The sequence below is a fragment of the Sus scrofa genome, chromosome 7 (genome assembly GCF_054392235.1).
Source record: "Sus scrofa isolate SSC_HxYL_T2T_F1_AM1 chromosome 7, Sscrofa_HxYL_maternal_Yorkshire_Landrace_v2.0, whole genome shotgun sequence".
Lineage (NCBI taxonomy): Eukaryota > Metazoa > Chordata > Mammalia > Artiodactyla > Suidae > Sus > Sus scrofa.
Genome location: NC_139389.1, coordinates 62,225,913 through 62,240,492, shown reverse-complemented (window position 1 = coordinate 62,240,492; position 14,580 = coordinate 62,225,913). Strand labels below are relative to the sequence as shown.

General features: G+C 55.7%; 1 protein-coding gene across 4 annotated transcripts in view; it reads right to left on the bottom strand.

Annotated features, from left to right (window-relative positions):
- ZXDC (ZXD family zinc finger C) overlaps positions 1 to 13,856 on the bottom strand; it is a 32,243-nt gene extending 18,387 nt beyond the window's left edge. For 2 of the 4 annotated variants that reach the window (XM_013996783.3, XM_084966351.1), the window contains exons 1-7: positions 12,897 to 13,856; positions 10,585 to 10,737; positions 10,412 to 10,490; positions 8,965 to 9,095; positions 5,855 to 6,022; positions 2,172 to 2,860; positions 701 to 785 (exon numbers count right to left, since the gene is read on the bottom strand). In XM_013996783.3, coding sequence (XP_013852237.1) covers positions 701 to 785; positions 2,172 to 2,860; positions 5,855 to 6,022; positions 8,965 to 9,095; positions 10,412 to 10,490; positions 10,585 to 10,737; positions 12,897 to 13,800 — 2,209 coding nt within the window. In that variant the 5' untranslated portion in view covers positions 13,801 to 13,856. The remainder of the gene's footprint in view (positions 1 to 700; positions 786 to 2,171; positions 2,861 to 5,854; positions 6,023 to 8,964; positions 9,096 to 10,411; positions 10,491 to 10,584; positions 10,738 to 12,896) is intronic. The other 2 variants (NM_001244222.1, XM_084966350.1) reach the window with 2 other exon arrangements.
- Positions 13,857 to 14,580: the final 724 nt, after the last annotated feature.

The following is a 14,580-nucleotide window of genomic DNA, read 5'->3' as shown; positions in this document are numbered from 1 at the left end:
GAGGGAGCCCCCGTCGTGGCTCAGTGGTAATGAACCCGACTAGTACCCATGAGAATGTGGGTTTGATCCCTGGCCTTGCTCAGTGGGTTAAGGATCCTGGGTGGCTATGAGCTGTGCTGTAGGTCTCAGAAGCAGCTCAGATCTCACATTGCTATGGCTGTGGTGTGGGCTAGCAGCTGCAGCTCTGATTTGACCCCCAGCCTGGGCACGTCCATGTGCCACAGGTGTGGCCCTAAAAAGCAAAAATTAAAAAAAAAAAAAAAAAACCTGACAGAAAATAGGGCATTATTGTTATTTTAATAAGCAGCCATGAGATCAAGAACAGAAAGATATAAATAGTATATTGCTAATCCTATGTACCCTTGGATGTTTTAAAAATAAATTTTAGATAAATTACAAAAGAAAAGTGACTTAACAAAATAATGCTATTTGAAGAATTCAATTACCCTTTACAGAAGGACTGACCGCAGTTTCCTTGAAGTGCTGTGTCCACTACCCCATTTTCAGGATGAACAAACGAGGCTACAGAACAGCAGTCTGGTTTGGTCCACTTAGCGTTTCTCAAACATTCCAAAAAAGCTGCTGATATTTACAGTGGGAAGAGCTCCTGAAGTGGGACCACAAAGCCGCCCACCGCCGCCGGCTCCACAGGCCGCCCCCACCTGAGCCCGGCCTGGGCCGCCCCCGCACACAGCCTCACCTGCGCTGCTCCCAGCTCCTTTCTGCTTTATTTTCTTGGCCAGTTGAATGGCTCGGGAATCAGTTCTTGCTGAGCCCCCACCTTCCTGAGACCAAAGAGAAGCGTGTCAGTCACCGGATCCAGACGACAAAGGAAGGGGAGCAGGGCACTACCTCCTGAACAGACTCCAGCAAAGGCTCCCAGGGCCAAAGGCCACGTCCAGTTACAGCCACAGCTGAACGGAATCAGACTTGGAACAATATACATAACTTTATTATCCAGAGAAGCCAAGTTTATTCCTCCAAAGTCTAAAACATTAAAATATTTTACACGGAGACTGTTATAAAGTGACTTACACTCTTCTGTGCCATCTGAAACACCCAGCCCTCCCCCACCCCCACCCTAGTGACCAGGATTAACCTGGCACTTTTCAGAACATGCTACAGGAGGCCTGCTGGGCAGCCCCGGGGCCTGGGTCACACCCTGCAGGGGCTGCTCTGTCCTGGGGCTTGACTCCGAGTCTGACGAGGGCAGGAGAGCAGCTGCATCACTGACTTGGGAAGCTGACTGAGGGCACCCACGCTGGACCTGGACCCCGGAGAACACCCAGCCAAACCCCCCCCCGCCCCCGTCAGAGGCTGTGCCCTGTGCTCACAGCAGCCCATGTCATACAGTGAGGACAGAACCAGTCAGGCCTTGCCACTGCCAGGCAGAGGCCAGCAGAGGCGTGCCAGGCTGTGCTTCTCCGCTGAGAGCGAGCAAGCCGAATCTGTTGGGGGGGGGGGCACGTCTCTCACAGGCAAAACCAATGCAAAAGATATGCTTCTCGTTAAATCGTGGAAACCTACTTGATCTTTCCCATCTGAGGCTGAGGTAACTCTCCTGGGAATCCCTGGCTGCACTACCTTCAACTGAGGCCTAGTGCCTGCGTAAGTGACGTGAATGCAGTTAAATACCCCCACTGCTGAGCCTCCCGACTGGCACAGTGCCCTCCTACCCTCCAGAAGCAAAGGCTCCAGAGCACACCCTTGTTTTCCAACAATTCTAACTTAAAACTCTGCATTGTTTTCATTTCCATTAAACATTTAGAAACAGCTGATGTCATGACTCCATCTGAGGGCCTGCTATTACATGACAAAGTCAAATGCAGCATGGTCAACATTATCCAATACCCCAGCTTTTGGCAGGAAAAGACGCACAGTATCACCAATTCACAGAATTCGAAAAGACCTTAGAAATCATGTAGCCAAAGCCCCTCATTTTAGAAATAAGTGAGAATTTAAGGCTCAGACACGTTAAGCGATTTGCTCAAGGTCGTAACAACTCATCAGTTCCAGACTCAGATCTGAATTCAGATTTCCGACTTGTGGCCTGGGGCTCCATCCTTCTGCAAACCAGGAAGAAGTCTGCACACAAAGGGTTAATCCGGAACACCATCACAGCAGAGCCAGAGGGGAGCTAAGTGGTGGTGAATGAACAGAGCACTTCATACCAGGGAGAGGCCGCTGGTCCCCGCACCAAGCCCCGCGTCTGTCTGGGGCCCGTGCTCCTCTGCGGGGCTGGACAGCACAGGCCGAGGCGCCCCTCTGCTTCGCTCCTGCTGCCTGATGGTGTCGGGGCCAGGAGGCGAGTCTGCTTCCACTTTGATGGGAACCAGCAGCTCTGGGACACTGGTGTTTCCCTGAGTGCTGCTGGCAGAGGCTGGCATGCAGGTGTTCGCTGCCGAACTGCTGCCGGAGGTCAAAGCCGGTGGGTCCAGGCTCAAGCTCTTCACAGGCACAGCCACCAAGCAGCCCAGCGCTCCTGCGCCTACACCTTGCGTATCGTCCATGGCGAAGCTGCGCTGCTGGAGGACCGTGGCCGCTGTCCCAAGGACGAGGGGGCTGTCTGGGCCTGGAGGCACGTCACTGTGGGCCACCAAGACCAGCGGGTCCATGGGCCCTAAGGAAGTGTGACTAGTGGGCAGGTCCCCTCCCAGAGAGGAGCTCATGGAAGTCACATCAATCGTCAGGATCCCAGCGCTTAGCGCCTCGTCAGAGGCCCCAGCGGCACCGCTATTGTCACCAGGCGTGTCGGAGAAGAGGAGTGCCAGGTCCACGTTGCTGAACTCGCTCTGGCCTGGGCCACTGAGGTCACTGCTGGGCGTAAGGGCACTCGGAGCTCCTAGCGGAGGGAAGAGGTCTGGAAAGGAAGGACATGCCAGTCAGCTCCAGCTGTCTGTGCCCAAGATGTCAGCAAGCGACAGAGAAAGGGACAAGTGCTGATCCGTGTGCACCCCTGCCCAGCCCCCGAAGGCAGCCCGCACACAGTAGGAAGGCGCTGCCGACTACACACCAGGCCTTGAGCACAGCCTGCCCCAGGGACTTCTGCAGACTGAGGCAAGGACGAGTCCACGTGACTTTCCAAGTCACAATGCCCACTACCAGGAGAGGCCAGGCCTGAATCCTAGTCCTTCTGGCTTCAAACTTCTTCCACTACCCCACAGCCCCAGGCCACAAGCCCGCACACACCAGGACAGGCTGAACCTGGCTCGGGATATTTCTGGAACCAGCTACGTCAGCCCATGTCTCCCCCAGCTCTCTGTGCACTCCATGACCAGGGAGGAAGTGGTGGGAAACCTGCCTGCCTGCTGCCTCTGGCCGGGAGCAGGGCCTGATCCAGGAACCCCCGGCCTCCTCCATGGAGCTCCTCCTGCGGCCCCTCTGCCCTCTGCCACTCCCCCTGCCCCAGGCTGCAACCACCCTGTCTGGACGGTGGGCAGCAACAGCAGGAACAGGAACAATTCCTGCAGCTCCCGTCTCACTTGTGCTTAATCACTGTCGCAAGCCCCTTCCAATATTTGATCATCTGCTAATTAAGTAACTTCAGTAATCAGAGTACCCTTGGGGGAATAATGAATATTAACATACTTTAAAAATGTCACTAATGGGGGTTCCCATTGTAGCTCAGCAGAAATGAACCTGAGTGGTACCCATGAAGACATGGGTTTGACCCCTGGCCTCACTCAGTGGGTTAAGGATCTGGCGTTGCCATGAGCTATGGTGTAGGTTGCAATGTGGCTCAGACCACACATTACTGTGGCTATGATATAGACCTGCAACTGCAGCTCTGATTCGACCCCTAGTCTGGGAATTTCCATACACCACAGCTGTGGCCCTAAACAAAAGTCAGGAACATTCAAGCTGCGGGTTTTTAATATGAACACCTGATGGTCCCAGATCCCAGGACTCCTCAGGCACCAAGCAGACAGGAAAATGGAAGCACAAGGAATCTGGCAAAGGAGCCAAGTGAGGCCTTGACATTATTCTCGCCCTCAGAGTCGAGGCGCCAGGCCTGCCCAGGGCGAAAGGTGTGCCCAGCCTTCGGTTGTCATTCCCAACCAAACATTAGCAGACTGCCTGAGATGTTGCTAATGCAAATCTAGGGAAGAAACAGACTCTAGACACTGAAAGTAAATAAATGACAACCAAACTCAGAACTCGCCTTCTGTAACTGTCCTATTACTTCAAAATTTAAAAACCGGATCAATATGTTATTGCTTCAATAATCATCTAGTACCAAGGAAACATTCTGGAAGAAATGGCAGTGATTCTCTGATGTTAAAAATGGGAAACCGTCTCTTTCAAAACTTCCCAAAAGTTCCCTTGACTATCTTGAAGACTCCACCCTCTAGGAAGAAATCAAGAATAATTACCTTACACAGACAGATGGAAGTTTGCGCGTGAATTTCCTATTTAGATTTTCTTGAGGGAAGGGGGGCTGTGCCCACAGCATGTCGACGTTCCTGGGCCAGGGATCAAACCCAAGCCGCAGCAGTGACCTGAGACCCATCAGTGACCAGATCCTTAAGCTCTGTACCACAACTTCCCTATTTAGCATATTATTTTTATTTTTTTGCTTTTTAGCACCCCATCTGCAGCATATGGAAATTCTCAGGCTAGGGGGTAGGTCGAATCAGAGCTGCAGCCACCAGCCTATACCACAACCACAGCCACAGGGGATCTGAACTGCATCTGTGACCTACATCACAGCTCACAGCAAAGCTGGATCCTTCATCCCACTGAGCAAGGCCAGGGATCCTAGTCAGGTTCTTAACACGTTGAGCCACAAGGAGAACTCCTTATTTAGCATATTAACAACTCTAGAAATACCTACTGAAGACCTGCTATGCGCAAGGGCCACACACTCAAAAATCATTAAACAAACACTGACATAGAGCGCTCAGCTTAAGGCCACACCATGACCTCACTCCAGCACCTCCTACCAGTGTGACCTCAGGAGTCTGCATTTCTGCCTCTGCTTGTCAGTGACAGGGCAGTCAGGAACCCCCAATCAGGACCACTGAGGGGCACTCCAACAGCCAATCCATAACTTGGTAGAGGCAGTGCACTATAAACAAACAGACACTTCCCAGCACCTTTTTCTCAGAAGGAAAGCCTCAGACACCTCCAGGGTCACCTACCCAACACATGACCATGTCACGTCCTAACTATGGGGCCTGAGACACCCACCCCATGGTAGCCACCTGACATGGGGTGCACAGACGGGTGCCCATCCCAGTGTCACAGCTGGGTAGTGGCTGTGCCTGAGGTAGCAGACGCCTGAAGGGCTGGCAGCTGCTGCTCAGAAAATTATGGCTATGACATCCTCCAGGCCCCGCCCATTCCAGAGCACAGGCTGGTGGGAGGGCTCCACGGGAGAGGCAGGATTCTAAGCCCCACGCCCTGCCTAGTAGGACCCCAGGCCCTGCGCCCAGAATTGCCCCCCTGGACCAGTCATGGTTCCTACACTGTCCCTGGCACATCCTGAAACAGCTTTGCTCTGTCTCCAAAGACCCTCCGGGGCTATGGGAGGGACAGGAGGGGATGGCAGGCCTTAAAAGAGGAGCTGACATTGGACCCGGTGTGGGGGCAACTCAGGACCAGGTGACAGGTGGAGAGATTCAGACCAAGCTACAAAGGCTGGCCACGCAGAAGCCGAACATTCTTCCTGGGAAGCTCCTTAGAGACCAGGGAAGCAAGAGGGTCAGAGGCAGGAGGTGGCAGGAGAGGGAGAGAGGCCATGAGGCGGCAGCTGCGGCCCCTGGGTGGGGAGATGTGTTGAGCGGGTGCCCTGACCTGGGAGGAGCTTCCCTCCGCGCAAGGGGCCCAGGAAGGAGCAGTGCTCGGGGCAGACCTGGGTGCCGGCGGGGCTGCCTGCCCACGTGCGCCTTCCCGTTGTGCTTGGAGGCAAAGAGCCTGTCACAGCTGGAGGCTGGGCACCTGCTCTTTGGGGCCACGTCCTGCAGGTGCTTCTTGGAGTGAATGTAGAGGCTGCTCCTCGCAGAGAACCGGGCACAGCACCCTGGGCAGAGAGAGTAGCGCATGTTAGACTGAGGGTCCAGAACCAGCGCCCAACAGCTTGGCCTTGCCCTGGCCTGCAGCAGGTGCCCCCAGGCTGCATCGTGAGGTGCCACAGTCAAGAGCAAGCTGTTTTCAAAGGAGGTCTGATGTCTGGCAGCAGCTGTGAACATGACGGTAACCTAGACAAGTCACCCTGGGCCTGTTTCTCCACCCGCCACCTGGGACTGCATCAGACAACTCCATCCTTTGGCTGCTAAAGGCACACCAATCACCTCTATCAACTGAGCTGCTACCGGGAGAAAACCTGTGCCTGTGGCACCTGGGGTTGCAGACCAGCCCCAGCACCACAAAAGCTATTTTAGCACCGAGAAGCTGACACCCCAGAATCAAGGTGGGAGGGAACCTGGCACTGGCCCTGCCTGGCAGGCTATGCGCCTGCTCTGCCAGGGTCAGTAAGAGCAGAGATGCACACAGGCCAGGAGGAAACCAGAAAATCCAGATACGGCACCCTCCTTCACGCACGATGTCCCACCGCCAGAGCCCGGCACTGCAGGGACATGGGGTGGGGAGAGGGGTTCCTGGTGGCTGCAAGCTCGTGATCTGGTAGGGACACATGAGCAACCAGCTGTCCTAACAGAGGCCAGGGGTCCTGCTGCCCGGTTCCCCGGAGAGACGAGAGGTCTCAGGAGACAGGTTGAGTGTGAGGGGATGGCCAAGGGGCTGCCAGGCTGGGGCCAGGATGGCAGGAGGGCGATAGGCAGAGCTGCAGTTAGGAGCTGGTGGGTCTGCACCCTGTGGATCCTTTCTGGAAAGTGGGGCTAAACGGTACTAGCAGAGCCTGAGAAAGGTACCAAGGCATCGCTACTGTCTCTCAGCGGGCAAGGGGGTAGCAGAGCCAGGCCCAGAAGAGGGCTGGCTTAGGAAAAGAGGCTACAAGGCAGGACACAACCACATGAGTAAGGGCTCTGCTGCCTCTCAAAGAAGTTGTGAACTTACTTCATATTCAAACAAAACTCATACCTGGTTCCAGGGTGGGCTCAATATAGAGCATATGGAAAACAACAGAAAGAAGGCATACCTCCAGCCTTGTCCATGGGGCCCTGTCACCACGTGTACTATGCTCTACATGGCGCACCCTGTACCCGCTCCCACCTCCCACCCCCGCTGAAACCTCAGCATGGGGGCTCCAGAGGCCCATCACACAGCAGGGGTGCTGAGCACACGTCCTGTCCCGCCGCATTCCTGAGGCCAAGGGGCACCCACAGCAGAATGTTTCCAACTGTGATGATATTTGCTAATTAAACAGAGAACAAAATATATCTCCCTTTAATGTGTACTTCCTTTGATGATCAGGAGTATGATCATTTTTTCATGTGTATCAAAGATTATCTTCTCCTAATTGCAACATCAGCCCTATCTCCTCCTCCTCATCCTGTTACTGTGGAAAAGGCTGGTAGTGGTAATGGTATTTTTTTTTTTAAACAGCCACACCTGCAGCATATTGAAGGTCCCAGGTTAGGCGCTGAATCGGAACTGCAGCTACCAGCCTACACCACAGCCACAGCGATGCCAGATCTGAGCCGCATCCATGACCTACACCGCAGTTCGCGGCAACACCGGATCCTTAATCCACTGTGCGAGGCCAGGGATCAAACCCACATGCTCACAAAGACCATGATGTATCTTAACCTGCTGAGACACAACGGAAACTCCTTAACTTTGTATCATGGAACATTTCAAACATCAACAAAAACAGAGAAAACAGCATAATCGTCCAGACTCAAGAACTGTTGCCTCTCAGCAAAGCCACAGGTGTCCTGGGATCCCTCTTACAGCTCTGGCCGTTACCTCCCCTCCCTGGAGGAGGGCACCCTTTCCTGCTGTATGCATCTCCCGCCACCCAAGACCAGCTCTGAGCTCTCGGGGATGCAGTTACCAAAAGTGGGAACCACCACCTCCGCAGCCAGCGCTGCCCCTTCTCTCTCCCTCGCCCCAGCCTTGCCCCAGCCATCGGGCACCCTTCCCAAACACCCTCTCTCTGCCCCAGTCCCCACCCGCTGTGTGCTCCTCAGTCCTCCTGGGGACTCCCCCCATCTGCAGCGGCCCCAGGGCTTGGCCCCAGGCCTCCTGTGCTCATCGGCCAGCAGTGTCGCACAGCAGTGGCTGAGACACACCGATGCTTCCTCAGGCCTTACTTAACCTTCTCACCAAGAGTCCACCCAGGCATTACTCCACTTCACAGATGAGAGAGAGGGTGGAGCTGCTCACAGGTCCTCCTCACTCCTGGCTGACAGGGAGGCCACCCCTGTGCCCCATAACAGACTAAGCAGCCTCCTCTGTGCCCCACTCACCCTGCATGTCAACTGCCTCAAATGCAGCCCTGATGAGGTGGAACTGATTTACCTTCCAGGACCTGCTCGGCTGCAAATGGGTCTGTAACATCCCCTTTTCCTGACGAGGAAACTGAGGCCCAGAGACCCCTGCCCAAGGTCCCTAGCACAGGGAGGCTAGAACCTGGATACAGCCTGCCCTGGCCTGTGCCCCCACCCCGTGCAGCCACATGGTGGAGGGGGGGAACAAGCCGACCCTCCAGTGGCTGAGGAAAACCTCCTAATGTCCTTTTTCAAAAGCCATCCTGGCAGCATCACTGTCCAATCACAGCACGAGTCCATGCTGCGCGCCAATGCAGAACTGGCGTTTCCACCCAGGATTTCACCGAGTCCACACAATTGCTGAACGAAGCAGGTAACTCAGCAGAGCCACCAGCCTAGCAAGCGCCTAGCAAGGGCCCAGACTCAAGTGGGCCTGCTTCTGAATCTGCCCTTGCCCACAAGCTGCTCCCAAGACAAAACAACTGGCTAAAGCCAGCCAAGCAAACCTAATGCTGCAACTTACACAACGTACCTCTCAACAGCTTAGGTATCAGTGATGCAGGAAACCTACCTTCTACAGGACACACAAAGGGCTTTGTGCCCAGGTGGGTGACGCTGTGGCCCTTCAGGTGCTCTGCCCTCGTAAACGACTTCCCACAGCCCTCCACAGGGCAGGCAAACCTCCGGTCATCCTCGTGTTTCCTGTAGGACAGAGGGTGGGGCAGAGGTCACTCACATGACCAGAGGCACCAGGCCTCTCAGGTGATTATTTATCTAAAACTCTGCAAAATACACCAAACTACAAACTCTTTGCATTAAAAAAAAAAAGTACATTTCAGAAAAATCTTAATTTTTTCCTTAGCCCATGGGGTCGAATGGGCTGCCCTTTAATTAAAAATTCTTTGAGGGGAGTTCCCGTCGTGGCGCAGTGGTTAACGAATCCGACTAGGAACCATGAGGTTGCGGGTTCGGTCCCTGCCCTTGCTCAGTGGGTTAACGATCCGGCGTTGCCGTGAGCTGTGGTGTAGGTTGCAGACACGGCTCGGATCCCGCGTTGCTGTGGCTCTGGTATAGGCCGGTGGCTACAGCTCCGATTCAACCCCTAGCCTGGGAACCTCCATATGCCGCGGGAGCGGCCCAAGAAATAGCAACAATAACAACAACAACAACAACAAAAAGACAAAAGACAAAAAAAAAAAAAAAAAAAAAAAAATTCTTTGAGGACTATGCTGATCCTGGAGTCAGACCCAGAAACATGAGTGTGGCTTCAATCTGGGAACAGCTGACTCTCAGAGGCACTGAAGCCACTTCTGCTGCTGAGAAATCCCAACATACACAAGAAGTGCACACAACAAGCCAAATGCAGCACTGAGCCCTGCCCACATGTGAACGTGGTCCTTCTCTACGTAACGCTGACACATGAAGCACCTCAATCCCCAGCTGTGCAAGTATGGACAGACCGCCCAACCTCCCTGGTCCCGGGCAAAGGGGAAAACAAGCCACGAGAGTCCAGCTGCTGTACAGCCGCATGGGGAACCCAAGCCCAGTGCCGAGTGTCACTTGCACACAGGCCCAGCCTTCCAAGGGCAATGTCCCACTGTGAGAAGTTTGTAATGACACAAGAAAGACTGTGCCTATAACGTGATTTTTTTTAAAATATCAAACTGTATATTCAGTATACAATGAAGTTTAAAAATAAGTAGACACAGGAGTTCCCTGGAGGCCTAGTGGGTAAGGTTCCAGTGTTGTTGTGGTGTGGGTGGTTCCACCTAGGAATTTCTGAATGGCAAAAAAAATAAAATTAAACTTAGAAAAAACTGACTGATTTTTAGGTGATCAGATTCTGAGTGGTTTCCTTAATATGAACTTTCTAAATTTTACAAATTAGCCACATTGGTTGCTTTTTTTTTTTAACAACTTAAAAAATTCCACCAATTACTGTAGCCATAGGTTTCTGCTACTGACAAACAATTCACTCATTTTCAAAACTGATAACGTAAGCAAAATGTAAAGTTCACCTTTTGTGCCGTAGGAGTTTTGACATGCTGGTGAAGGTCCAGCCACAGCTGTCAGAGTCACAGATAAAAGGTCTTTCGCCTTAGAAAAGAAAAAAACACACCACGTGACTATAAATGCAAGCTGTGCCCACAGAGACCAGAGACCAGACAACCTGCACTGCTGGGCTCCTTACCCGTATGGCTTCTCAGGTGGATTTTCAGGCGACAGGCTTTGTCATACTGCTTACTGCAACCAGGGAAGGAGCAAGAGAAGAGTTCCTGCTCCCTGAAGTGGGCCCGGTTGTGGGAGAAGAGAGCACTCACTGTGATGAACGTCTTCTCACAGCCTGAACACAGAAAACATAAATCCCCTTCACCAGTGTGGCCAAAATCACAGGCAGAGTCAAACCACTCATCACCCCAGGACACAGCTCAAACTGGAGCAGACAAGAAAGAGGACGACTCAGAAGCACCCCCAGAAAGTTACGAACTCTGCCACCTGTTGCATAACAGCTGAAGCGGGGTGCTCCGGGGAGCCAATGGGTGCACACAGGCCTCTGGCCCCGAGAGGACTCAGAGACAGAGCACCTGATCAAGAGTCCTCCAGGCACAGTCACCAGCTCCTAGTGCTGTAGCACAGACCCTGTGGACATTACAGAAATTCAACTGCCACGGCGGCCCGCTTGAAAGCAAGAGAGGCCAATGCGAGGACCCATGAAGGAGTTCCCAGCTGGTAAGGCTGAGCTGGAAAGGGCTGCAGAGCACTGCAGCATCTGAGACCCTTTGACCTCTTCACCTGTGGGAGCGATGCTGCTCCCTCTCCCCTGCAACTGGCCTCGGTCACCTAGCTCCTCTCTCTCCTTTGGCCCACTTCCTCAGGGTTCCCTGCGCTGTCAGAGGTTATGGGGTCATCTTCAACCTCAGCTAGGCCACCAGACTTTGGGTATAACTAGTTCTCCTTTTACAAAAGGTTCAGGGCTCCAACAGGGCAGGAAACAGGAGGCTGCAAGAGGTTTACCAGGTGTCTCTGCACACACTTCTCGAAGCCCTCTTCCTCGAAGACTTCTCTCCTGCCACCAGGTGCCCCCAGGTACACGCTGCGTAGGGAACCCTACTTTCTGCAGCAACACTGAACTGGGAAATGCTGATTTTCCTAAATGCCCTACAACCCTCCCTGCTGGCAAAAATCTGCCCCCACCCTGGCCATTCCTCATCCTGGGATTGGCGTCTTCACACTGGGTCAGGCGAATCTAAACAGGCTCAGCCAGTCCCCTGCCCTATCAGGAACTCCCGACACACACACACACACACACACACACACACACACACGCAGCTGACAGTCAGGTCTCACGACTCCCCCCTGCAATCTTTCTTCTCCAGCATTCCCCACTGCCTCTACCTGGATCAGCCCTCAGCAAACTCAGGTCTGGAACATTCAGCAGGGCTTCAACAGCCTGCTCCCACCCATCTCTGATAGACACCCCACTGACTATTCACCTCAAAATCCTCAGGGTGACTGGGTGCCCTGGAGCAGGCTGGACCCCTGACCCTTCTGCCACCACATTCAGGTGCCCCTGTGCTTCTGACCAGAGAGCGGTCGCAAGCCACCAACACATCTGAGTGCAGGGCTCAGAAAGTCGTTAATCAGTGGCCTAAAGCCACACTCTCCAGGAAGATGGGTGCACAAGACAGCCCAGGACAGGAGGGAAGAAAACACAAAAACATACTAGCAACTAACTTTTGTCCCACCCTTTGACATATATTTCATGACATACACGTTATGGAGAGCACACTGCCCTACAAGACACATCAACATGGTCTCAGGCACAAGGTAGGAATACATTCAAGCTCTTCTCTTAACAAAGAATGCGGGAGGCCTCCTGCACCCTTCCAGCTTCACCCCCAGACCCCCTTCCAGCTCCTCCCCCAGCCCCACGACAGCTCACATTCCCTGCCTTGGCTTGGCAGCTTCACCCACCAGCACTCCCTCGGCTTCCCAGGCAGAAATCTATCCCAGGGAGAGTTCAACAGCAATCAGAGCGGAGAAAGACCCCTCCGCGGACTGTATCCGCCTTGCTCGGCCTCAGTCTCTTCATCTGAAGATGAGGACGACTTCCAGAACCTCACAAAACTGTGAAGTCCAAAGGAAATAAAGGTTTTCGAGATACAAAAACAAGGACCATACACCCGCGACTGTCCTTCCAGCTCCTAAGGTCTCGCCTGGGGCCAGATCGCCCTGCAGCCCGGAGCGCGAGCCTGAAAGTGGGACCGAGCTTTTCTAAACGATGAGACCTGCCTGGAAACTCAAACCTCTGGAAAGACACCTTGCGACCCCGTTAACCGGAAGCACCTTAAGAGAAGCGCTGCCTGCAGCCTGGGAAGGGCGCTGAGACGATCTGGGCTACCTCGCTGTCCCAACCTCGCAGCAACGCAGGGTTCAGGTGCAACCCCAAAACCCGGCAAGAAGAAACGCCGCGTGCTTGGCCCCCGCCGCCGCGCCGCTCACCGGGATAGTCGCACTTGTAGGGCCGCTCGGGCTCGAAGTGGCTGCGCTGGTGCGAGCTGAGCTTGGCATGCGTGGGGAAGCGCTCGGCGCACACCTCGCACTTGAACAGGCTCTCCTGCTCGTGGCCCTTCATGTGCGCCTTGAGGTTGTATACGGTGGTGAACTTCTTGCCGCAGCCGCCCACCGGGCAGCCAAAGGGCCGCAGCTTGTCGTGCGACTGCAGGTGCCGCTTGAGCTTGTAGGACGTGGTGAAGGCCCAGCCGCAGCCGTCCAGCGGGCACTTGAAGGGCCGCCGGCCCTGGCCGCCGCTGTGCGTCAGCAGGTGCACCTTGAGCTGGTGCTTCTTGGCGAAGAGGAGAGCGCACTGTGGCTCCGGGCAGCGGTAGCCGGGACCGGCGGGCGCGCGGCGGGCCTCGGCCGGACAGGCGGCCTCCCGGTCCGGCGGAGAACCCCGGGGCGGTGCAGCAAGCGCGAGGACGCCGCGCTCTAAGCGCACCACCAGGTCCTGGCCGCCGGCGGCCCCGGGGCTCGCGAGAGGCGCGCCGGTAGGGGAAACAAGGGCTTCGCCGCCGAGGGCCTGCGCTGGGCGCCCGGCCGGGCTCGCGGCGACGCTGGGCTCGGGCTCGGGCTCCAGCCGCCCCGGGGCCTCGGCCGCGCCGCGCGCCACTTCCAGCAGCACCACGAAGGAGTCGCCTCCGCCGCCGCCGCCGCCGCCGCCGGGGCCCGCTGGCCGGGCCTCTCCGCACTGCTGCCCCTGCGCGTCGTCCTCGGGGCTCCGCAGCAGCAGGAGACGGCGGCGCGCAGGGCCCGGAGCTCTGCGGGTCCGACCGGGGCCGCCCCCGAGCTGGGGTCCGCGCTGGGCCGGGGCCGGAGCCGGGGGGGCGAGCACCGCCGGCACGTCCATCTTGGGCCACAGCGCGTCCAGCCACCGCCTCACCGGAAGCCCCGCCCCACCCTCACGCCCTCCGTGCGCGACGCCGTGCGCGACGCCCGCGGGTCAACGCCAAAACCCGGCGCGTTGCAGGCCCGGCCCGAGGCGCGCGTGCGCGGGGCGGTGGGCGGGGCGAGGGCGTCCACCGGGGCGCGTGACGTCAGGGCTTCTCTCCGCGGGCGGTCCGGGGTTGGTAGAATCCCGGCCGGGTCACGCCCCCCTCGCTCCCCCGCCGCTCGTGTTGAGCGCGGGGGACCTGCGGTTAGAGGTCCAACCAACTCAACCAGCCTCCCCTCGCTTCTGGTACCTGCCTGGACCCACCGCGGCCTTCTCGGCCCCCGCCCCCGCCCCCCAGTCGCTCCTCTGCAGGTCGCGCTGCTGGTCTTCCGAAACGCGTGTCCGGCCGCACCTGCTCCCCAACTCGACCCCTCTCTGCAGTCCCACCGCCCCATGCGTCCCCCACTCCCGCTGGACGAGCAGGTTCCAACTTAGAGACTGCACTTAGGCAAGTCTGTCTCCAAAATGCACTCTCGCAGCGCCCCTCTTCCTTTGACAGCTCTCAGTGGCAGTAGTTTTATCGTCCCTTTCCTGCTAATTCATCGTGACTCTAAAATGAGGACCCCGTGAGGACAGGAGCCCTGTCCTCTTATTCACAGCTGTGACCGGGGGCGAGCAGAGAGGACTTTTAGTAGATGTATTGAATTGATGAATGCTTGATTATTAAAGTACTTTAAGAATAAGGTACTTCAATAA